The sequence below is a fragment of the Lonchura striata genome, chromosome 3 (assembly GCF_046129695.1).
Source record: "Lonchura striata isolate bLonStr1 chromosome 3, bLonStr1.mat, whole genome shotgun sequence".
NCBI classification, from domain to species: domain Eukaryota; kingdom Metazoa; phylum Chordata; class Aves; order Passeriformes; family Estrildidae; genus Lonchura; species Lonchura striata.
Genome location: NC_134605.1, coordinates 106,886,980 through 106,910,442, shown reverse-complemented (window position 1 = coordinate 106,910,442; position 23,463 = coordinate 106,886,980). Strand labels below are relative to the sequence as shown.

At 45.2% G+C, this 23,463-nt stretch overlaps 3 protein-coding genes across 4 annotated transcripts in view; 2 read left to right on the top strand and 1 right to left on the bottom strand.

The window, feature by feature from the left end:
- Window positions 1-3,754: 3,754 nt before the first annotated feature.
- On the top strand, window positions 3,755-8,784 carry TP53I3 (tumor protein p53 inducible protein 3). The gene is made up of 6 exons (XM_021529782.3): window positions 3,755-4,123; window positions 4,249-4,391; window positions 5,053-5,320; window positions 6,553-6,765; window positions 7,498-7,694; window positions 8,439-8,784. Exons 2-6 carry the CDS (start codon window positions 4,254-4,256, stop codon window positions 8,643-8,645), a joined length of 1,023 nt encoding a protein of 340 aa, XP_021385457.1. The 5' UTR covers window positions 3,755-4,123; window positions 4,249-4,253; the 3' UTR covers window positions 8,646-8,784.
- A 284-nt stretch (window positions 8,785-9,068) lies between these two features.
- Window positions 9,069-13,603, top strand: SF3B6 (splicing factor 3b subunit 6). Its single transcript, XM_021529783.2, has 4 exons — window positions 9,069-9,258; window positions 9,463-9,581; window positions 11,418-11,556; window positions 12,057-13,603. The coding sequence occupies exons 1-4, from the start codon at window positions 9,229-9,231 to the stop codon at window positions 12,144-12,146; spliced, it is 378 nt and encodes a 125-aa protein (XP_021385458.1). The 5' UTR covers window positions 9,069-9,228; the 3' UTR covers window positions 12,147-13,603.
- A 3,975-nt stretch (window positions 13,604-17,578) lies between these two features.
- The window catches only part of FKBP1B (FKBP prolyl isomerase 1B), a 45,547-nt gene continuing 39,662 nt past the window's right edge, over window positions 17,579-23,463 (bottom strand). For both annotated transcript variants that reach the window (XM_021529785.2, XM_021529784.3), the window contains 2 exons: window positions 20,864-20,976; window positions 17,579-18,291 (listed from right to left, as the gene is read on the bottom strand). In XM_021529785.2, coding sequence (XP_021385460.1) covers window positions 18,163-18,291; window positions 20,864-20,976 — 242 coding nt within the window. In that variant the 3' untranslated portion in view covers window positions 17,579-18,162. The remainder of the gene's footprint in view (window positions 18,292-20,863; window positions 20,977-23,463) is intronic.

The following is a 23,463-nucleotide window of genomic DNA, read 5'->3' as shown; positions in this document are numbered from 1 at the left end:
CCCAGAATCACAAAACCACAGAATCATTTAGGCTGGAAAAGACCTAAAGATCATCAAGTCCAGCCATTAGCCCAGCACTGCCAAGCCCACCACTAAACCATGTCCATCAGTGCCACATTTACACATCTATTAAATATCTCCAGGGACGGTGACCCTGAGCAGTCTGTTCACAACCAGTGTTTCACAACCCTTTTGGTGAAGAAATTGTTCCTAAAATCCAATCTGAACCTCTACTTATACAACTTGAGGTCATCTCATCTTGTTCTATCACCTGGAACTTGAGAGAAGAGATCAACCCTTATCAGGCTTCACCCTCTTGTCAGCTGTACAGAGAGAGAAGGTCCCCCCCGAGCCTCCTTTTCTCCAGGCTGTCCCCACCCTCAGCTTCCTCAGCTGCTCCTCCTCAGACCTGAGCTCCAGCCCCTTCCCCAGCTCCGTTCCCTTCCCTGGACCCACTCCAGCTACTCAATGTCCCTCCTGAACTGAGGGGCCAGAACTGGACACAGCCCTCGAGGTGACCCCAGCAGTGCCCAGCACAGGGGACAGTCCCTGCCTGGTCCTGCTGCCACACCATGGCTGGCACAGCCCAGGTGCCTTTGTCCTTCCTGCCCACCCGGGCACACCTGGGTCACATTCAGCTGCTTTCACCAGCATCCCCAGATCCTTCTCCACTTTCCACCCACTCTGGCCCCATCCTGTGGCACTGCAGGGATTGTTGTGACCCAGGTGCAGGACCCAGCACTTGTATTGAACCTCAAACAATTGACCTTGGCCCTCCAGCCTGTCTAGATCCCTCTGCAGAGCATTCCCTCTCTCCAGCAGATCAACACTCCAGCCCAAATTGGTGCTGTCTGGGAACCTACTGAGGGTGAGCTTGGTCCCCTCATCCAAACCATCAATAAAGACATTAAACAGGGCTGGCCCCAGTGCTGAGCCTTAGAGAATGAGATTTATTAAATCTAACAGCAAGGCCTTCCCCTATAAGCTAACTTCAGGTTGGTTCTATCTTATTATTTTCAGCAGGACTACACACAAAGCTGGAGCAGGTCCAAAAGGCACCAACGTCTGCCTGGCTGGCTCAGTAATAAATTCAGGAGCCATATCATATTTGATGTGAGCTATTGTTTTTCTGCTATGGGAGGAAGGCAGAAAGTGAAGTAAAGCTGAAAGGTTGCAAAAAATGCCAACACTTTCAAAATCCTGTAACAATATCCACTCATTATTTGTTCTTGCAAATAGTCACATTTTTCAAAACTGGCTACTGTTCCTAGCAAAGACTAGGAAATACTAGGTTTTTCCAGGGCCGGATTTGCAGTACTTATTCTTTGGAGTATACTCTTGCTGTCCTGGATGATTTCTTTGCAGAAAAAAAAAAAAAAAAAGTAATTTTTCTTTGCATGTGATATTTCTGAAAATTATTTAAAGCGATGCTCAGTGTTTATTCTTTAGAGCAGAAAATACCTCACAAATATAGATATTTTTAATTTTCAATAGAAAAAGCACAGTCGCCATTTGAATGGAGTACAGTGCGAGGGGGGATTTGTACTTTAAAAAAAGCATCTCCATTGCAGCAATTCTGTATATGACTTTTATGATCACTGATTTACTTTTTTATTTACTTATGTCCTTGTGTTATTATAGCAGACTACTTTAAAGATAAAGATTGCTGAATCAACAGAAAACTTTGACTTCATCAACCCCAAGAGTGCTCATTAGGAATTATAGAAGTTCAAAACTTTAAGCAAGAAACTGCTGTTTTACGACATTCCAGCTGATGAGCTCTTCTGTTTTTTCAAAAAGAATTGTGGGCTTGCTGGTCCTGAAAGGACTACCCTATGCATCTGCCCTCTAAGTTTCTTTACTGAATTGAAAGTGATGTCTTCAATATTTGGTTTAAGATGCTCTGCTTTATCTTTCTAATGCTTGATTTTATCCTGCTTCCGGATAACTTAGTTACTAATCCCTCTACACAAAGTAAGTTCTCTAATGGCATTACAGCTATGCAGGGGCCACAGACCCAAGGAACAAAGGAAATTGCTACATTGACACATTTTCAGACTGTCCTGTATATCCTTGAATAATAAAACGTATTTTATCATGTGAATTTGCATTGTCAATGGCTGTAATAGAAAGTTATTTTAAACTGCAGTGGATTGCAAAGTTCTCCAGGGACAGTGGAGGAGGGACAATGCCAGTACTGGCACTGAATCAGGCTGTGTGTACTTATATATAAACCAGGCTTCATGATCTTTTCATCTTCAGAAACACAGAAATTACTAGCTCTTCAAGTCACATGAGAACAAAAGAATTTTAGCTATACTTGATTCTAAAGTTGTTCCCTTTCAAAGAAGAGTTTAAAAGCCTTAATCAAAAAATCTCAGTATTACAGGAAAAAACTCCACAGAAAAATCCCACACATATGAGTTACCATTTTTAAACAGTCTGAAGTGTCAGTTTTATTTCCTGACAGCTCAAACGTTCAAGAGCTGGTGATTAAGACACAGAGACAGGTGTGATCTGATCCTTCTGCAAAACTCAAGGAGGTATCACCAGACTTTTAGAACAACACTGATTCGGATTCCAAACCATCAGGTAGAAACACACGGGTTTAAGGATGTGAACCAGCGAGCTCTGAAAGCCGCTGCTCCCCAGAGCAGCCTCCCCAGCGCGTTCATGGCATCAGGGCTGGCACAGTTCCACACCCTCAGTGCCGGTGGAGTAAATCGAGTGTGAGACACTGAGAATTCTGACACGAATTTGCGCAGCTGGAGCACACCCCGTCACACGCAGCGGCACAGCCACGGGCAGCCGGCCAAGCTTCCCCGAGTGCTGGGGCAGCGGCCGATCCCTGCCGCTAAGCCAAGCGGGAAAACTGATTTCTGTGCCAAGCCAGGGAATAATCCAGGTCGTTTGCAGAAATAATGGTGAGCTGTGCTAATATTTCTGACTCCTCATACTGTCGCTCCGAAGTAGAACACCCTCGCCCTGTTCCTCCCCTTGGCCTGCAGGGGAGCAGCCGAGTGCAAGGGAGAGGAGGAACTGGGATCGGACTCTGCTCCCGAGGCTAGGCTGGGTTTGTTCCGGGGCACACTGTGCGTCCTTCTTTACAGGAAACAGGTGAGCTCGGGAGTGGGCTCGGGTGCCACACAGCTTCTTAAAACTGTTGTTTTCAGCCACCGCTGACAGATCTGAGCGCTTGAAATGTTTGGAAACTTGTATGTCAGTTTCTACGGTTTTCTGTGCATTTCAGAATAATGTAAATACACAGGTACTCTTGGTTTTTTGGTTTGGTTTTCTTTTGTGTTTTGGGATTTTTTTTAACATTTCTGTGGGCCTGATTCTAGCAACAAAGACAATAATTTATAAAAAAGCAGATTAATGAACTCTGATGAAAGAAGGAAAAAAGCTTAACACCTTATTTTTAACTGACTAAATTTGGACCGAATTGAGACAGCAGAAACAATAGTTACAGCGTAGCATCATGTGGGCTTCCCATTGAATTTTTTTGCTGATGCAGACAAATTTTGTGTGACTGGATTAAATTGTTAATAACAATGAATAAACAGCCAGCCTCAGAAACAAAAGCCTTTAAATTGCATTTTATACAAATACTTGGAAGTGCTTATTCACCATAAAATAGCCATAGAGCACCACCCTGTGGGGATTGACATCCCTGGGGTTTCAAGCTGTTTATCACTCTGCGTTTGCAGTCTTGCCACAAATAGGTAGGTATGCACTTAGCTTTTCCCGTGCAAAAGTCAGTCATTTTTACAGAGGATAGGGTGGTCTGTCACACAGTGCAGGTTACTTGAAGAGGCTCTGGCTGCAGCTCATTCTCTGCTGCACTCAGTGCAGTACCAGCTCTCAGGAAGTAACACAGCTGTTCCTGTTGTGATTGCCTCTCCTTCTCATCTTCTTCCACCCAGGACCTATGGAGCAGAGAGAAGACTGTTCCTCATTTGATTTTATCAGGCAGGAGAAGGCTTGACTGCTCAGCCCATCTCAACATCTGCTGGTGCCAAAAGGATCCCAGGAGCAGTATCTGAGGAGGTACCTGAAAGACTCCTGCAGCAGTGAGAGCCTGTACTACAGCAAATCAGGCACACAGCAATCATCTCCTGAGGCAAGGGAAATAAACAGGAATTTTTAAAGCCATTTGTTACCTTTCATTACTGAGATTTTCTCCACTGCACATACCTACATTCATGGAATATTTTTTTAGTTTGGTTTTGTTTGGCTTTTTTTTAGAGAAAATGTTTGCAGCCTATTTTGATTGCCCAGGAGGCCCAGAAAATCTCTATATGAAAGAGGTGATGAAACCAAATCCAGGAGAAGGAGAAGTTCTCGTGAAGGTCTCTGCCAGTGCTCTGAATAGAGCTGATTTACTCCAGGTATGTGTATGTTAAACAGATTTATGCACCTAAAAACACCGCAGATTTTTCAAGCCCCTCTGTGAAGTCTTGACAGATCTGATGAGCTGAAAAAGTTTGAACCTGGTGAGCATTTGGATGGGAGAGTTCATAGGGCTGAGAAGAGATATCTGTTGATTCAGCAGATAAATGCTTTTATCTGAGTTAGTGCAGTGCTGGGCTGGCATGGAAAGGCAGCTGCCTTTCAACAAAATGTGTAAAACGAAAGCTCCAGTCTTTTTAGACTTAGACTCTTTTCTGGACATTTGAGATGAAAAGGAAATATTCCAATGGCACAGTTCCAGTGGGGGATAATTTATTCAAATTCACATTCAAATTATTTCTTTGTGCTGAAAGCCATGCTCTGCAAATGGAGACCATAGTATTTCCAGAGCAGGGATTAGCTTGGAGAGAGGAAACTCACAAATATTTCAATTTATTCTAACTTATGAAGAATAACACTTAGAAAGCAAAAGTGTTTCCAGAGGCTAGAAGATCCTCAAATTACTGCAACATATGCACAGGGCAAAATCAGGATTAAACAAATAGGAATTTAGGCTGGAGACATGTGAATGAAATAATGCAGGTCATTAATGGTTTTTCCTTCCTTGCCTTCTCTTGTTTTTTTTTTTTTTTATTTTAGAGGAGAGGGAAGTACCCTCCCCCCAAAGGAGCAAGTGACATTTTAGGCCTGGAAGCAGCTGGGAGTGTGGCTGGGCTGGGTCCCGGCTGCTCGGGCCGGTGGCAGATCGGCGATGCAGTGATGGCTCTGCTCCCCGGGGGAGGCCAGGCACAGTACGTGACAGTGCACGAAGGCCTCCTGATGCCAATTCCCAAAGATATGACTTTTATTCAGGCTGCAGCCATTCCTGAAGCCTGGCTAACAGCATTTCAGCTGCTCCATTTTGTAGGTGAGAGGTGCATTTGCCCATTTACTCCACCAAAACAGCTCATCTTTCTTTCTGTTACAAAATCCTCTCCTTGTTACCTCTATTTGAATGTTGTTTGCCTTCAAATAACCTTTTCTCTGTCACTTTGTTCTTGTGGGTCAGAATGCAGTATGCCAGACACAAATCCTTGAATCATGACCACCTCTCCCCAGTGCCAACCTACCCTGCTCATTATGTATTTACAAGGAAGGATATAGAAAGATGGTTGATTTCTTTTTGTCTGTATTTCTCAGTCTGAATCCCTGGATGGTTTGGGTTGAAAAGGAATTAGGTGATCTAGTTCCACTCCCTTGCCATGGACAGGAACACCTTCCATTAAGCCTAAACCCTGAAATTATTCCCACCTTTTCCAGAAACCTGAAAACACATCTTATTTCTAAGGATCTGGCTTCATTGCATGCATGACCATACCAAGAACTTTATCACTAGCTGCTTGTGAATCTACAGTAGGCAACGTCTTCTACCTTTGTTTAACAAAGATATTATTTGTAGGTAAAATCCACTCTGAGCTGATTTAAAGTAGACAGAAGCCCACACGCTTAATTTTAAAAATACACTGCCAAGGTAATAAACAATAGCACTTGCCAAGGTTTTCCTTTGATGAGAAGTATCCTTCTACACTCTTCAGCAGTAGCATCTAAGAGATCCAATAAGGAACAAAAGTTCCAAACATAACTTCCCTGCAGACTTGCTTCAAGCAATGCTGTTTCCTGGTGATCAGTGGGAGCCTACCTGGTGCCTCACTTGCAGAAGCAAGTGGTGGAACACAAATTAATGACACCAATAGATGGTAAAATGATTGGTAGGATTGGTCTTTAATGGTTACCCAGCATTTCTGCTATTTCTCCATTGCTGAGTGCATAATTTCTCAGTATGAACATCCTCCAAATGTGTTTTCTACTGATGGTATAAAAGGGCTGTGACTGCCCTCACTTAAACATCTTGGTCACTGATGCCCAGATTTGCACACAGCCAAGACAAAGTCCCTCCACTGAAGCCATCCTGTCAGCACACTGCAACCTCTGCTGCTTCTGGACTTCTCTCTTTTATGAAGGCTATGAAGATGTCCGATTGTCCAAAGTCCAATCAAGGCCATCTCTTTCCATCTCCTCTTTGCTATCTTCCAGACTGTTCATATTTTAATTCAAAGGTAATTCCCAAAGGGTGACCACTTTGCTTCTGCCCTCCTCCAGGTAAAGTACAGGAGGGTGAGAGAGTGTTGATCCACGCTGGAGCCAGCGGGGTTGGCATGGCAGCCATTCAGCTGGTGAGGCTGGCAAAGGCTATTCCCATTGTGACAGCAGGAACTCAGGAGAAACTGGAAGCAACAGCAAATGCTGGAGCAGCTGCAGGGTTCAACTACAAGAATGAAGACTTCAGTGAAAAGGTCTTGGAGTTCACCCAAGGTAAAAAAACTCTGTGAAAGTGCAAATGAACCTCCCAACATGAGAACACACACTCAGTTTCAGCTGTCACCTGGTGAGAGAGCAGACAGTAGTGACCCTGGAAGCACAACCTGACATCCTGCTCAGCCCAGAATGGGCCTTTCCTTAGTTTAATTGTGCTGTTTTCTGCATGGGGTCTCTCTGGCTGTGTTCATTTGGGGCATAAATATTGCACCATGTTATTGCTGCCTCCCCAAGGAACTGTAGGACAAAATCCTTGCATTTTGGTGTTTGAATCATCACAGAAGCACAGCATGGCCTGGATTGGAAAGGACTTTAAAGATAATCCCATTTCAACCCCCTGCCATAGGCAGGGGACACCCCAGCTTGCTCTGAGCCCTATCCAGCCTGCCTTGAACATTCCCAGGGGTGGGGAACCTACAGCTTCTCTGGGCAACCTGTGCCAGTGCCACTTAATTCTTAAACTGTTAGAAAAATCTAGCTTTTCTAAGCATTTCGTGTGGCTTAATTCTGAGTTTGCTTATGGGTAACTGATGATTCTTCTTCTGTGCCCGATTCTGTAATTCTTTACAAATCACTGTGCCAATTCCTAATTTCAGTAGAAAGACTTAAATAAGAATTGCAGGGTCAATTCTGTACCTATAAATAAGAAGGTTTTAGTCTTGCTTGAAATTATCCTACCCTTAATGCAGCTTGACGTCATTGCTGAAATCTCTTCTGTTTCTACTTGAGGTTCTGGAGTAGATATAATTTTAGATTGTGTTGGGGCTTCATACTGGGAGAAGAATCTCAACTGTCTGAGAACTGATGGCCGGTGGATTATCTATGGACTGCTGAGTGGAGGTGAAGTCCATGGGGATTTGCTGTCAAGGCTGATTTCCAAAAGAGCCAGCATCCACACAAGCCTGTTACGGTCCCGAGACAAGGAGGCAAGTAGTGGCTATCAGCAGTGTATGAGGTTTGATCTTAAAATTTATGATCATTTTGAGAGCTTTCTTTTAAAACCAGTGTTAAGCACATTTTTGTCAAAAAAGCCTCACCTTGAACTGGTACTACATACTTAGGAAAATGTCCCAAAATTAAGTTGTAATTTTTTTTCCCCATTTTTATGAAATTCCTTCCTGAATGAGAGGAATGACATCCAGGACTTCTTAATGTGCTTCATGGATACCATCCGTTAGATATTTGGCCCTAGAAGAAATAAAACTCCAGTGATTGGGCAGCTTGATCAAGTCTGAGGAGGGAAAAGTAACAATCTCTATTAGGTCACTTCAAAGTAGAAACCAAGACCATTTGGATACCCAGCTACCAAAGAAAGCTCATTTCATGTGGAATACTCTCAGATGTGACAGTAAAAGACCTGCAGTGCAGAGCCCTAAGGTGGATTCTGTGCATGGTTTAAGACAGAATATTTACAACACCTTTATCAGTTTGATTTAAATGGTTCTGCACAGCTCACATCACTTGCTTTGGGGAATTTAATTCAATTATGTAATACATCTAAAAGCTTTCTTCTTGTTTATAACTTAGACCCGTCAGGTGTTTTAATCTCCGTTTCAGTGTGAGAATGTCAGAGGTGTCTGCCTGAGGGCTGTGTACCTTTTACACGCCGTGCTGTGGACACCCGGGTGAGTGAACGACTGGCAGTGACTTTGCAGCTGTTTTCTCCGCAGCACAAGCAGCGGCTGGTCAGAGCCTTCACCGAGCAGGCGCTGCCCCATTTTTGCGGAGGGGCTGCCCCGCGCCTGCGGCCCGTGGTGGACAGCGTCTACCCCCTGCACGCCATCGCCGAGGCACACAGGGCTATGGAGGAAAACAGGAACATCGGCAAAATCGCCATCGAGATTCCCGCGTGCGTCAAGAAAGGGCCGCCGCAGTAGCCGCTCTGCGACAGTCACTGCGGGGGCTGCACTGCGGCCATCCTGCCGCTCCTGCTCCACACCGGCACCGATTCGTGGGCGTGGCGAGGAGGGGAAAAGGATAAGGAGGAAGCGTTTATTAAAGAGGCTCCTGTCGCAATTCCGGCACCGAGCATCGAACGTGTGGGGGCGCGCCGGGCCGAGGGGCGGGAACGGGGCTTAAATAGGGGGCGGGGCCGGGGCGAGGTCACGTGCGGGGCTGGCCGGGCTCGCGCCGCCGCTTCCCGCGCTAGATCCGGTTCCGTGAGGGAGAGCGCGGTGCCTGCCGGGAGAGGCCCGGCTGTGCCGCGCGCCGCTTCCCGCGCTAGATCCGGTTCCGTGAGGGAGCGCGCGGTGCCTGCCGGGACAGGCCCGGCTGTGCCGCGCGCCGCTCCGGCCCCGCCGCTCCGGCCCCGCCGCTCCGGCCCCGCCGCTCGCTCCGCCCCGGGCTCGGCCCCGCCGCTGTTCCCGCTCCGGGCTCGGCTCTTAGCGCTGTCTCCGCCGCGGCCTCCTTCCCCGCTGGTGTTTCCGCCCCAGGCCGCGGCCCCCCTCACGTCCCGCCGCCATGGCGATGCAAGCAGCCAAACGAGCCAACGTGAGTGCTCCGCCCCGTCCCCGCCGGGCTCCGGCTCCGTCCCGCTCCCGCACGCCGCGGCAGGGCGCTGGAGCTGGGTGGTGCTTCAGGCCCGCCCCGGCCATTCCGTGTGTCACACATCCCTGGTTTGCCCCTGGGCTGCTGGGTTTAAGGTTCGCAGGACGTGCCCTGCGCCTAACACACCGCCTGTTTCTCCCCCATCAGATCCGGCTCCCTCCGGAGGTCAACCGGATCCTGTACATCAGGAACCTGCCGTACAAAATCACGGCCGAGGAGATGTACGACATTTTTGGGAAGTACGGGCCCATCCGGCAGATCAGAGTGTGAGTATTTCCGGTTCCTTTGGACCATGAAGGGTTTCACAGCTGGAAAGGTTCGATGCCCTGGAGCCCCGTGTGCCAGAGGAGGATGTGATAATGCTCTTAACACGTGAATTTGTTAGAAAATTATTCTGCTGGGAGGTGCAGAGAATGAACTTAAATTTGAAATTAACTTGGGAAGTTGATAAAATAGACAGATTTGTTTGCATAAGTAAGTTTCAAATACAATTGAAGCTTTACCTTGACTTGGGGTGAAAATAGGAAAGGCAGAAGCCGAGCACAGCTTTCTTGTGAGTATCTGCTAACCAGTGGGAAAACAGGGATGTTGCTGCTGCTGCATCTGTTCACTGGAAACAAATGCCAGCAGCAAGCCCTGAGCAGAGACAGGATGTCCTCTGGCCATACCGTGTCTGGGAAATGGAGGTGTGACTGTGCCTTTGGTTCTAAAGTGTGTGGAGATAGTACAAATTGCAGCAACTCTGATGTTCTTCTCATTAGTTCAAATGCTGAGGACCTGAGCTTTGGCCAGTATAGGAGGGTTTGTGTTGGAAGGGACCTTAAAGTCCATTTTATTCCAACCCCCTGCAGTGGGCAGGGACACGTTCCAGCTGGCCGGGTGCTCTGGGCCCCATCCAGCTTGGCCATGAACACTTCTAGGGATGGAGCATCCGCAGCTCCATAGCTTCCCTGGGTAACTTGTTTGATTGTTCTGTAGGATAAAGTGAGTTTTACAGAGTTGCCCTCAGTAAGCAAAGGACACCAAAGGGACACGTGCTGCTGGTGCCATGCTGGGATGTGACACCAGAGCAAGGAAGGGCAGTGGATGTGACTGGAGAAGTGGCTGAGAGAAAAAGGGGCAGTGTAAGCACTGCCTGGCTGTGAATTCCACACTGGTGGAATTCTTTGCTAATGAGCATAAAGGAGAGCCAGTACTTAAGTTTTCTGAAAACATGTGGGCTGGACCAGCATGACAGTGGGACACAGAATTAGGACATATCTAGGGCTTTCCACTGGAGTGATGCACTGGTGCTTTCAGAAGTTTATTCAGAGTTACTAATTCATGTAATTTCCCACAGAAATCCCAGCATTGTCAATGCCAGGGCATAACGTGTAAGCCCCTTTGTAAAGGCTTTTGTGCTTTGTGCAGTGTTAATCCCATTCTCCTTACATTTGCACAGATCCCAGTGTGGATATGTGTGATGCCATTTGTCCTCAGGAGTTCTCAGAAGCACCTTGGGAAGTTGTTCTGACTGTGAAGTCTCTGTCACCCTCTGTTAGCTGAGAGCTCTGGGATCTCTGCAGCCCCTCTGGGCTCATTACTGTTACATGTGTCCCATTCCTCAGGCAGAGGACATGGAACTGGTGCTCCTGTGGGTGATGGCTGTGCCTCAGCAGTGGGCTTACACCAGTGGGGCTGTTCTGCCTCTTAAATTAACTTTGTGATATGCCAGGAGCCCTGTTGCATCCTAGGGACACATCTGATACAGACAGCCACTAACTGACAGCCAAGTCTTGCAATATTAAATAAAAGCTCATTGCTATAATAAAGATTTAAATTATTTCCAAACACAGCATGGCAGCCCTTACAAAAGCTTCAACAACGCAGTTGTTCTCAAGAGGTGCATTTCCTTTATGGAGCAAAATAGAGCACTTTTTTTCCTGTTGTCTCTGGCTCTGAACTGTTTGGTGTGGAAAACAGGGATGTCATTTAATATCTAGAAAAAATAACAAATTGGTTTTTTGTGATGTTGTATTAGTTCATCTAATCTCAGTCACTGTGAAATAAATAAACTATTTCTTGTTCATTTATCTGACCTTGATTGTGCCCCTGCTGTGCAGTGGGAACACCCCTGAGACCAGAGGAACAGCCTACGTGGTCTATGAGGACATCTTCGACGCCAAGAACGCCTGCGACCACCTGTCGGGGTTCAACGTGTGCAACAGATACCTCGTGGTTCTGTACTACAACGCCAACAGGGTACGACACTGGGCTGGGGGAGTCACCTCTGAGCAGAGCTGTCACACAGAACAACCCCAGCAGCAGTTTGTAAAGACCATTGCTTGGGTATTTCTAAGAAATAAAATCCAAACTGTTAGAGGGAGTGAATGGGATAGATGGTCAGAGTTTCATATTGGTGGTTTGTGTGCAAAAAAAGTAACTTTGGACAAAGGTGGGAAAAACATGTTTGTGGGGGTGTACTCTGGAGAAGAGGGTGCAGAGGCTCCACAGTTGCATAGCTGCAGCAGGAGGGGAGATCTTGTTTATGGGTAAAAGGTCTCCAGTTCTCTGTGTCCACCCTGTCACCAACAACATCCAGGGCCCTGTGACATTCTCCAAGGACAAGAATCAAACAATGCTCTGTGTGTGTGATGGTGATGGAGTTCACAGTGATGCTTGTTGCAGATACTGGGAAATCATTTGTCATGAGATGAGAGGTTTCTTTTGTCTTCTTACATCTTTTCTTTTCCTAATTACAGGCATTCCAAAAGATGGACACAAAGAAGAAAGAAGAACAGCTTAAACTTCTCAAGGAAAAATATGGAATTAACACAGACCCACCAAAATAAACTGATCCTTTTTGGAAAACTGTTTTCAAGCCCTTTCATCGAGTTCTTGGCCTAAACATAGGAATTCTTAACAAAGTGTAATTTTTTTCCTCTTATAAATCTGATAAACTGCAATATGAGTTTTTATATCTTCAGATTAGGATTAAATAAATGTAGAACACAGGGAGATCTGCTTTAAGATTAAATCCCCCAAGGTGACAGCTTCTCTGTGCTGAGGGTGACCTGGTAAAGGCTGCCGTGACCTGTTTCTAGCAGGAGCTTTGAGGAAGGGACCGAGCAGGTTCTGTGTTTGACTGAACAAAGCAAGCCCAAGCCCGTGTTTGTAACAAAGTTTCTTTCACAAACTGTAGAAGATGAGCGGCTTTCAAAAGGATCCAGCTGATAAGGGGACTCATTCCAAGCACCTTGTTCCCAGTGATGGTACCAGCTCTGATGAGCTGCAGTGAAACAACCCAGCTCTTGCACTACAATTAAAAAAGAAGTGCATGGGGGCTTGGTTTTGTGTACCAGGTTTGGACTGAGGATTTGGTATGAATTGAAGAACACATGACCAAAATGAGACAGTAGATGAAGGTTTTCATTTTGATACCTGTAGTGTGATTGTTTTCTACTTGGCATGGTTGAACTGTAACACATTCTTTGTACATACATTTTTGGATGTAGCCTGTGGTGGGGGAAAAACAAATATACATTTTTTGGCTCTTTTTTCAGTACTCATCCTGTGTATAAAAATCAGTGTGATCCAGGATGTGAATAGCCAGTATATTTTGGAAGTGGGAAAGAATAACCTCTGCCTGTGTTCCGAACCATCTGGAAGTTGTGTGAATGTGGGTAGTATCCTGCCTTGGGAGGATTTATTTGCATGGATGTGATGTTCCACTTCCTGACCAGACAACTTCCAGCCAGTGCAGAACCAGGGCAGGTAACAATATACTTTGCTTGGAATTTATCATTCAGGTTTGTTTTTCAGTGTATTGTACTGTCATAGAGGAATGCTTCCATTTTCTGAAATGACCGTTTTATTGGAATTTGTCACTTCAGGAACAATGCTGTGTCCTTTTGGTGAAAAAATAAATGTCTGCATATTTTGCTTTTTTTCATCAAGGCTGGCTTCAAGCTGTGTTCCTCCTGCCTGTAACCTGTAACCTGCAGCATTTGATGCAGGCAGGAGCTGCAGCACATCCATCCCTGTGGGTTCAGGGTTGTCCCTGTGTGTGACAGGAGGGTGCCCAGCTGTGGGAACAGTGCCCACATCTCACCTGGAGGAGATCCCTGGTAGCTGCCCTGTGCTGGCACCTTGTTTGGCAGCTGGAAGGGGCTCACAGCAACACTCACATTTACTAGCTGGAGCCAATGAGAAACTAAACACTCGTCATAGTGCACTAAATGGTCCCATTTTCTTCATTTGTCAAATAAACTATTACAAATTAATAAATCATGCTACAAAGAAAAGTTCAGTAATGCTTCATGAAGAGTGAGCTCCAAGCCAGCTCAGGGAAAGCAGCCACCATGGCTGAGGTGGGATTTCAGCTTTGGGTGGGTGCTTGAAGTCCTGCCCTGTGCCTGACCCTGGAGCATCCCACTGGAGCAGATCTGCCCTGCCTTCCCTTGTACACAGGCACTGGGGCTGTGAAAGAACCATGCTTAGTGCACAGTTGCCCCAGATCTGCATCTGTCCCTTGAAACATGCTGGTTTTGCAGCAGGAAGCCTTGCAGGCTGCAGTAACCCCGGCTGAGGTCAGGAGCAGGCACTGGGACACTTGGAGCCCAGACTGGATTAGGGGAGCGGCGCCTCCACGGCCAGCCGGGCTTCCAGGTCCTGCCCATCAGATGAACACAAACCAAGAGCTCTCAGGCAAGAACCGGGTTGCATTAAAAATCTTTAAATGAATTAAATTCTGCTGGGGGATTTGTTCAAGGTGAGCATCCATAGCTTTTTAAGGGCTACTAACTGCTCTGCCCCCAAATATGTATCTTTTATAGATATAAATATATATATTTATATATGCCATGTGTATACATACACATCCATGTACAAGACACTTGGATAACTGAAATCATTTACACCAACTGCTGGGCATTGAGAAGGCTCCTTGCTGAAATGGGAACTGGAGGTGCTTGTTGCCATGCTGGATTTATGGTTCTAATAAATAATGAACACTGATAATAAATACCAGAGTGCCAATAATGGTGCTGTGTGCTGCTAGCCTTGTTTTAAATCATATGCAAATACCACGTTGCTTCTGTCAATAGCAGAGAGCATGGTGCTTGCACTGCAGTGTCTGTTTTGATGAGGATTTGATGCTGTTTGAAAAACATATATAAAAAGCAATTCTTTAGGGTAATAAGATTAATAAAAATTCCTTCAATGAATCCTCAAGATCAGCAGCTTTTGATTTCTCTGAGAGCTCAGCTGCCGCCTTTCATTAAATATTCCATTTCATAGTTTTTCTTCCAGTGCCTGTTCAGGGCTTTCAGTGTCCCTGCACATGTAAAATGAAATAATAATTTGTACCTGCAAGACAGGGAGAATGGAAATGGAATGCCCAGAGGACTGTTTTGATGAGATTACTCAAGATTTTGTTTGAAATGTAGTATCAAAGAACAGGGAAATGAGTTCAGCTCATGAATGGCAGAGGGGCAGCAAATAAAGCAGATGTTACCAGCCTCGCACTCTGCATCTGTGCTGGTTTTGTGTGTGCTCACTTCCCGTTTAATTTTTCAGGAAGTAGGGCATGAAATTAAGACTTGGAGGTCATTTTTTTTCCAATGAATCTGTTTAGAAATTAGTAACAAGAGTATATCTGATTATGCAGGCAATGACACTGAATTTTTTCCAATCTATTCTATAGGGGTAATAATTATATGTACTGTGTTGATCGATGATACAATTAAATAAATTAACGCATTTGCAGTCGAATAAAGAGCTGAAGATTACATTTCCTTGAAGACTTAATTTCCCTAAGTATCACAAAGCACAATTAGTTTTCCTTTCAGGTTTTTTCATTTTAATGAAATTGGCATGAAAAATGTAATAGTCCCTGTTTCCACCAAGGTCTCCGCAGAGAGGAGGCGATGAGGGGGAGTTTCATCAGCCAGCTGTAATAAAGATTTTACAGAGTGGGTATTGGCAGGTTTGTGCTGGGGGGGCAGAAGGGAAGAGCACAGTGGCAGCTCTGCAGATAGAGGTAATAAGATCAAGTATGATCAGTTCTCAGAGCCCAGCAGGAACGTGCTGGGTTTCCCTGGTGAGAAACCCACAGGAGCAGAAGGGCAGAGCCATGCCCTGCCCGTAGCCTCAGATGCAGCAGAAGCTCCCAAGAGCAAGGCCAGGAGGGGATGGAGGGAGCACGAGGCCATTCCAGGGTCACTCACACAATCCTTGGCATTGCCATTTGCTGTTGGGACATTCAGGAAGGGGCCTAAAGCAGGTGCTGGTCTCTGGTGAGACACCACCTGCATCCAGCTCTGGGGTCCCAGCACAGGGAGGATGTGGACCTGTTGGAGCAAGTTCAGAGGAGGGACACCAGGATGATCAGAGGGATGGAGCACCTCTCCCATGAGGAAATGCTGGGAGAATTGGGATTGTTCAGCATGGGAAAGAGAAGCTTCGGGGTGACCTGACTGTGGTCTTCCAGTACCTGAAGAGAACTGACAAGAAAGATGCAGAGACTATTTACAAGGACATGGAGTGACAGGACAAGGGGGAATGGCTTCAATCTAGCAAAAGGCAGGGATAGATCATAGATGAGGAGAAAAATTCTTTATTGTGAGGGGTGGTGAGACACAGAGGCTGTGGATGCTCCATCCCTGGGAGTGTTCAAGGCCAGGCTGCATAGGGCTTTGAACGACCTGGTTTAATGGAAGGACCTTAAATTATCTTTAAGGTCTCTTCCAACCCAAACCATCCTGTGATTCTATCACACTTCAGGTTTTTTTCTATTTTTTAAATAAGCAATTAATTTAAACTGGACCATTGGTAGGAAAAGCTTAGACCAATGTGCTGGATCAAACTGTGTTTGACAGGCACAACAGAACTACACCACCTTTAATCAAGACTTTGGGAAGTGTAATCTGTGACCCAGTGGTGAAAGGAAGGCTGGTGACAGAGGCCAGGGCAGTGGCGAAGGAGAGCAGGACCTTTTCAAATTATTTGGGAAAGCTGGTGGACATCAGATCCTGATAGATCTAATCACCAATTTTTAACAGGAAATTAGTGTGCCCTTAATAAAAGAACTATTAGTGGAGGTGTAACCTAGCTGCTGCAGTGATCTGAGATTTCCACCAAAAAAAGTGTTCTGAAAATCCCTTCATTTCTTTATGGAAAGCAGAGTGAAAAAAATAAATTACTCCACTCAGTGTATAAAAATCCCTAAGATATGGATTTATAGGTTTATTAATTAACAAGCTGAAATAAATGCAGCTCTGTGTGTAAAATGAACATGTGGAGACAAGAAGACCATGAGCCATGGTCCCTGGCCAGATCACCAGCCTTTTCTCTGTGCTCATTGTCCGAACTCTAGGAGTTGTCACCTGGAGTCATCTCTATAGCTTTGCTGTCTGACTGCTTATGCTGGGAGTGTTCTCCTTTACACAGATATAGAAACAGCACAACTGTTTGAAATATGACCATCAAAACATCTGTTAGTAGAAAACCATGCAAATAGTTTATGGTCAAGTTAAATAAATGTACCATCACGACCCTGGTTTTCTACAGCAAAGAAGAAAAATTAGCCTAATGGAAAGAAATCAGACACGGCAAAATAACAGCACAGAGAAAGCCTCGCTGATCAGGTCCTGCTCCCAAATCCAGGTAAGTAACAGCCAACACATCTTCCTGCCTCCAGAGGAGAAACCAGCATTTCATGAATTCATATAAGCAGTAAATGAAATAAATATTGCTGGGTCTCAAGTGCCAGAGGCCCAGTGCACATAGTCAGTTTGCAGGCTTTGTAAACAGCAGCATCTGCTACAGCCTAAAAATCTTGGAGTGCTCAGCCACATCATCCCACAGCTCAGTTTTCTTTTGAAAGGTGGATGCACATAATCCTGCTCTTTTCTAGCCTTGCTCAGCTCCAATAGAAAATATTACACTAGTTTTACTGTTGCAAAGGCACAGAATTAGACCAGCACTGTATGTCATTACAAATAGCACTTTCCAGCTCTTCATCAGCCAAATTTTGGCCAGAGTTGAGGGGCCATAGAGGCAGGGGAAATGGAGAGTCAGGAAAACTGTCCCAGCACCCCTTACTTGCATGTCCCTTGTACCTCCGGTCCCACAGAGATCTTCCACAGGGCCATCTCTAATAGAAGCAGTGCATAGAGCTACATGTATTTCATATAAGAGAAATGATTAACAAAAAATGGATTGATGATTGAAGAACTTCTTGTACAGTAAAGAGCATCCCGGTAGACAGAAGAGAAAAACAGGATGAGAAATGATAAAGTATCAAGCTTTTATTGTTTTATTTATATACTTGTAATTCTTAAATGAGACAGTATTTTTTTAAAACAGCAGCAAGCAGAACATACAAGTTGAGAAAAGTGGCAGCGCAGGTAACTCTGTTTGGCTAATGCCCGTTCATGTACAAGGCGTACATTGGATTTTTTTCTTTTGAGCACCTTTTGTGGTTATTTTTTAATGATTTAAGTGTACAGTAAGGCAGTGGTTTTATCAATAAGGAATATATATATATATATATATTTATATTTATATATATTTTCAGTCATCACCGTGAATTCTTCGTACATGCAAATTCAATAAAATGTACAACTCAGAAATGTTACACTGGGAGACATTTTTCCTCAGAGCAAAGCTTCTAATAAAAGGCAAATACAGACACCACAAAGTTATAAAAGAGAAGGAAGGCCTAGGAAACCAAGCGTCAGGCGCTACTGACAGGACAGCTTGAGCAGGGAAGGTTGGGATCCAGTGAAGATCCCTCCCACCGCTGGCAAGGCGGGAGGGAATGGATGGTTATTAACAGATGTCTCCAGCCAACTCCCTCGGGAAGGTTCACTCTAACCTGAGAAGCTCCACATCAAAGAGGAGTGTGGCATTGGGAGGTATGACCCCAGGGTGGCCTGTGGCGCCATAGGCCATCTCAGGTGTGCAGGTCAATTTTGCTCTTTGTCCTAAGCTCATCTGTGTTTTGGATATCAGAGAAAGAAAAGAGAACACACAAAAAAACCAGGATTAGGAGGAAAACAACAAAAAAAAATCATTACCTGGCAGATTTACAGAATCAAGGAGTGTTGGGATCACCAGATTCATAGAATTGTTTAGTTTGGAAAAGACCTTTAAGATTATTGAGTCTGGGGCTTGGAAGGAGAAAGTCTTTAAAGTTCTTTCCAATCCAAGCCACTCTATGATTCTGAGTCCAAGCAGTTTCACTTCAAGCTGAAGCTGCCACAAAGAGCTCAGGCATGGGCATGGGCCTCCTCAATGATCTGCACTCTCACAGCAGTTATTTAAACTGTCAGAACCAGCCTGGAAGTGACACAAAGACTTTTTAACACAATGCTTGGTCCATCCTGCCTATACTGGGGCAGGCCACAGAAGGGCTGAGTTTCTCCTGTGGAGCACAGGGTACAAGGAACACCATCAGCAGGCTCTGGGAAAAGCCCTCAGAGCTCTCTATTCATGACAGAGCAGTGCCCAGCACAGCCAGGTTCAGCACTTATTTCCCTGAACTCAGTCCAAGCCCCAGGGCAGACATCTCACTTGTTCTACTGATCCAGGCAGAAAGCCCTTGCCACTGGATGGGCAGGAATGCTGATTTCCCTCACTCCAGGCTGTCTCTGAAGGGAACTGCTCACTGAGATTTGGAGTTATCTTCTGACTCAGTATTTTGGAACATTTTCAAGATGCTGTTCATGCACTCTACACTGGTGATGGAATATTCACTGGCCAAGAAACAACCCCTGATTTGAAACAGTGATTTTAACTCAGACATCTCTCCCAAGACTGGGCACATCACTGGACTACAGATTATGTGATAGCTCCTGTTGAGAATATTTTCAGGTTCTATAAAATATACAAAGCTAGAGAGACAATTACTTTGGGTAGAAAAAAAAAATGGGGATGTGAACTTCCCCACATTCAAGGAGTACATGAATACATGGCATGGGACTGAGGATGTCCAAGCCATCGGGCCATCAGGCCTCCCCTGGTCCCCACAGAGATTTTGCATGGAGCTGGCTGTGCAGTGCTTGGATGTGTCCCTGGAAAGCAGACAGCTAGTAGGTCATGCCTGGTGTTTTAGGGCAAATTTGAACTTTGAGAAGCTGAGTAGAGAAGTGCAGACCCTGCTGACATCTGACAGTCATTACACCAAGGTTTGTGAAATCTGTGAGCTGGACATAGGGAACTGCCTTGTTCCAAGAGACTCTGTCCAGCACAGTCCCCGAATCCCTCAAACCCTGGGGTAGGAGGAGACAGACACTACCTCAACTTGTGTCAGTGATCCACTAGGAGGAGCAGCAGGGCAGCGTGTGGCCACATGGGCTTCTGGCATGGCTCTCGGCCATTTATTTTCTAAGGGACAAGGGCTGGGGAGTGCGAGCAGTCAAGGAAGGGATGAATTGATTCGCTCAGTGCACTGGCTTCTGTTTCCTACAGCTCTGCAGTCATGAGCTCTCTTAGGCCTTTTTGCAAAGCAAATAATTAACAGTCCAACTCAAATCCTTCATAGGAAGATGATATTTTTCACAGTCTAGGATTCCTCAAATGGATTTCTCTGGCTGGAGAGAAGGCAATTCTTGCACTGCTTTCTCCATAGGACTGGAAACCCTCTCTGGAAAAGCATGGTTGCATCATTCCTCAGTGGATTGTTTCTCGTTTTGCATTCTTCCCTTCTCTCTATTTAATCTTGTTCCTGTTAAAGTTGCTCCTATAAGAGTATTTGAGCAGTTGCCTCCTACACTGAGTTCTTGGATCCTGAAATGGAAAGCTGGGAGGAATCTGCACCCTGATCTCATTCACTTGTGCCCCTGAGCAGCCCGATCACACTCCTCATGTGTGGGGGGCCCTCACAGCACTGCACAAAAAGCAAGACCTGGCAGTGAATTGTATTGTGGGGCTTTTTCTGTGCTGGTACTCAAACTGTAATTAATGGAGGGCAGTTTTCTTTCTCTCAGCATAGGGCTGGTCAGTGAATGTTTTGTAGCTGGGAGTCTGACGTTGCAAAAACGTAACTGCAGTTTGGTACCCTATTCAGTCAGGGTCAGAATCTGTAGTGGGGTCATGGATGCCATCAGAAAGGGCAGCTTGGGCTTTTATGGAGTAGCTGAATAGAGGTCACTCCATAAAAAGCTGCCACCTCAACATTTTAGAGGCCACTGCTGTCTGTTTGTGGAGCTGCCCATGGGAGAGGGACAGGGCTTATATGGCAACTGGGGAGGGGACTTAATCTCTCCCCTCCCAAATGGATACCATAAGGAAAGGCTCGTGAGCAGGGAATAGCCCTGGAGGGGTGGGTGGATGGGTGGATGGATGGGTGGATGGATGGATGGATGGATGGATGGATGGATGGATGGATGGATGGATGGATGGAAACTACAGGAAATACTATGCTCAGATGCACCATGCTTTCACAAAAACACTTCATATCCTTCACTCTGATTTCCACTTGGTCTTCTCACCACTGCCCTGAACATTGCTGAGCTCACACATCCTTCAGCCAGCTCCAGGTTCAGCCAGAACAATTTATTGATACCTGTGTAACACCTTCTTCAAATCCTTTAATGACTTCTTGCCTGCCAATCTTGAACCTGAAAGGTTTGTTTCTGTCTCTGGAGGAATCAAACTTCTTTCCATTCTGTAGCATTCCTGCCAAAACAAGACACATGGTTTCAGTCTGAGTTACATCTAAATTTAAGCGCTGGAGGAGAGGGAAGGAGTGAAAAATCAATGTCTTGGTCACATCAGCTGCTCATTTCCATTTTCACTTTAAAGCCTAATTCAAAAGGCAGGAGAGGCAACTGCAGTGGTACCATATTGCTACCTTTGCCTTCCTGTAATTTAGGCTCTAAAATGGAAATTATTTTTACTGTTCTCAATGCAATAGGTTATGACCCATATTTCACCAAACATTGCACGACATACAGAAGAGCTGTTTCCACAGTGGAGCTCCCTGCCTAAGTGGATAAAAGCATGCAAGGAACAAGTAGGAGGCAGCAGAAGAGAGAATCCCAAGACAGGTGAATGATCCAGGGCTGCCCCTAATAATGTGTGTTACACAAACGGAGCCATCCCACACCATATGTGTGAAACCTCTACACAAAGTGACAACTGCATCTCTCTCCTCACACAGAGAGAACAGGAGAGACTCTGCAGTCACAAATATGAAAGTGGCAAAGACATTTTTACAAATGTTCTACTACCCTCGCTCTTCGTGTTTTCATTCAGCCATGAGACGGTCACAGAAGACGTGACTCGTTCCTTTGGATGGGCACTGTTTCAATCCATGGGTTTTGAGCACATGCCCAGATTCCTCAGCAAATGAACAAACCTTCACAGAGCACTACATGATTTGTTATTCTCCTTCTCTTTTCAAATTGTGGCTGATTACAGTAGCTTTCAATGTAGAAGTACCTGGTACTTAAAATGCTTTACAATATTGCAAGGTTGGGCTGGTATTTATACATTAAAATCAATCCTTTCTTTGTAGTGCTGTAGAGCCAGTGTTGTGGGCATATACCATGACTCTTCTCTGCAAGGGGTTGTACAAGGAGAAGTTCATTACTCTGAGAAAGACTCTGGTTGCAAAGAACCTTAACAAGTCCAGCTTTGAAAGAAAATGCTGAGAAAAAGAGTCTTTAAGATCCAGTATCAAAGATCTAGTCTTACTAGTATATTTCCATTAAAGCAGTCATATTAACAGATCATCTTGATGCACAAATTCTATTTTTCAGCGAAAACCATCAATTATTGTCCAATAACAAAGAGGCATATTTTGCTTACTTAGAAAGTCTGTACTATGAATCAAAGGTAAATATGATGTGCCAGAATGAAAAACAGAGACTAAAAAGGTAGGATTCATTTTGTCAACTTTTAGGCTTCTAAGATGTAGCCAGCTATTTCTGAGCTAATTAGAGAAAATAGATAATCAAGTCAGAGAAAAATGCACTTTCAGGGAGCAATTAATCTAATCAGATCTAGGGATGTACATTAGGACATCATGAATTACATCCCAGTAATGCCTATTTCTGTGCAATGAATAAAGGGCAGTCCAAACAACAGCTCAGACACAGATGTCTCCAAATTCATTAGTAGTTAAATCAGTGGCAATGGAGCTCTTGACTTGCAGTTATGAGCACACAATGTTTGATTATTCCAGTGGAGCTCTCTGTCCAGATATTTTACATCAATATTAAAATAAAATGCCATATTAAGGCAAATTAGCCATTAGCCAAGTCCAACATTTGTCCAAGTTGATCTTTCAGACACACCTATGCATATGCTTAAGGCCTTAGAAAACTATGGAGTAACCTGCCCATAAGGAATGTTTCATAACCATTGCTATTAGTGCCTGATATAATCCTTTAGTTTTTCACTGTAAAATAATGAGGTGTTGTATGTGTACTCGGATGCAAGTACATAGAATGACAGAATCACAGAATCAGTGAGGCTGGACAAGACCTCTGATATCACTGAGTCCAACCTTTGACTCAATGCCACCTTGTCAAACAGAACATGGCATTGAGTACCACATCCAGGTGACTCCACCACCTCCCTGGGCAGCTCATTCCAATATCTAATCATCCTTTCTGTGAAGCAATTTCTCCTAATGTCCAACCTAAACCTGCCCTGGCACAGTTTGAGGCCATTTTCTCTTGTTCTGTCCCTTGTTCCCTGGGAGCAGAGCCTGGTCCCCACTGGCCCCGCTCTCCTGCCAGGGAGCTGTGGGAGTGATGAGGTCCTGCTGAGCCTCCTTTTCTCCAGACTAACACTCCCATCTCCCTCAGCCACTCCTCGCAGGATTTACCCTCAAGACCCCTCCCCAGCTCCATTGCCCTTCTCTGGACTCACTCCAGCCCCTCAAAGTCTTTCCTGAATTGAGGAGCCAGAACTGGACATAGAACTCAAGGATGGCCTCACCAACACAGGGGGAAATTCACATATATATGCAATGTATCAGCTCAGTGATATCCACAAACCCTCCAGGCAGGTTGGGAAGACACAGCAGCTCCTGAACAAGGTTTTCCAGCTACAGACTAAGATGGATTCATTTGTAATATAGAAATTCAGCCTGTGTTGTGGGAAGGCAGGCAGGAAGAAGCAGCTCAGGGGGAACTCTCAGGCATATAATATAAT

Bases quoted from the DNA above. Each gene is read 5' to 3' on its own strand.
- TP53I3 (XM_021529782.3), top strand. From the start codon at position 4,254: ATGTTTGCAGCCTATTTTGATTGCCCAGGAGGCCCAGAAAATCTCTAT. The intron at 6,766-7,497 runs GTAAAAAAACTC...TTTCTACTTGAG, and splicing joins GGTCTTGGAGTTCACCCAAG to GTTCTGGAGTAGATATAATT. The intron at 7,695-8,438 runs GCAAGTAGTGGC...TTTTCTCCGCAG, and splicing joins TACGGTCCCGAGACAAGGAG to CACAAGCAGCGGCTGGTCAG.
- SF3B6 (XM_021529783.2), top strand. From the start codon at position 9,229: ATGGCGATGCAAGCAGCCAAACGAGCCAAC. The intron at 9,259-9,462 runs GTGAGTGCTCCG...CTCCCCCATCAG, and splicing joins AAGCAGCCAAACGAGCCAAC to ATCCGGCTCCCTCCGGAGGT. The intron at 9,582-11,417 runs GTGAGTATTTCC...CCTGCTGTGCAG, and splicing joins CCCATCCGGCAGATCAGAGT to TGGGAACACCCCTGAGACCA.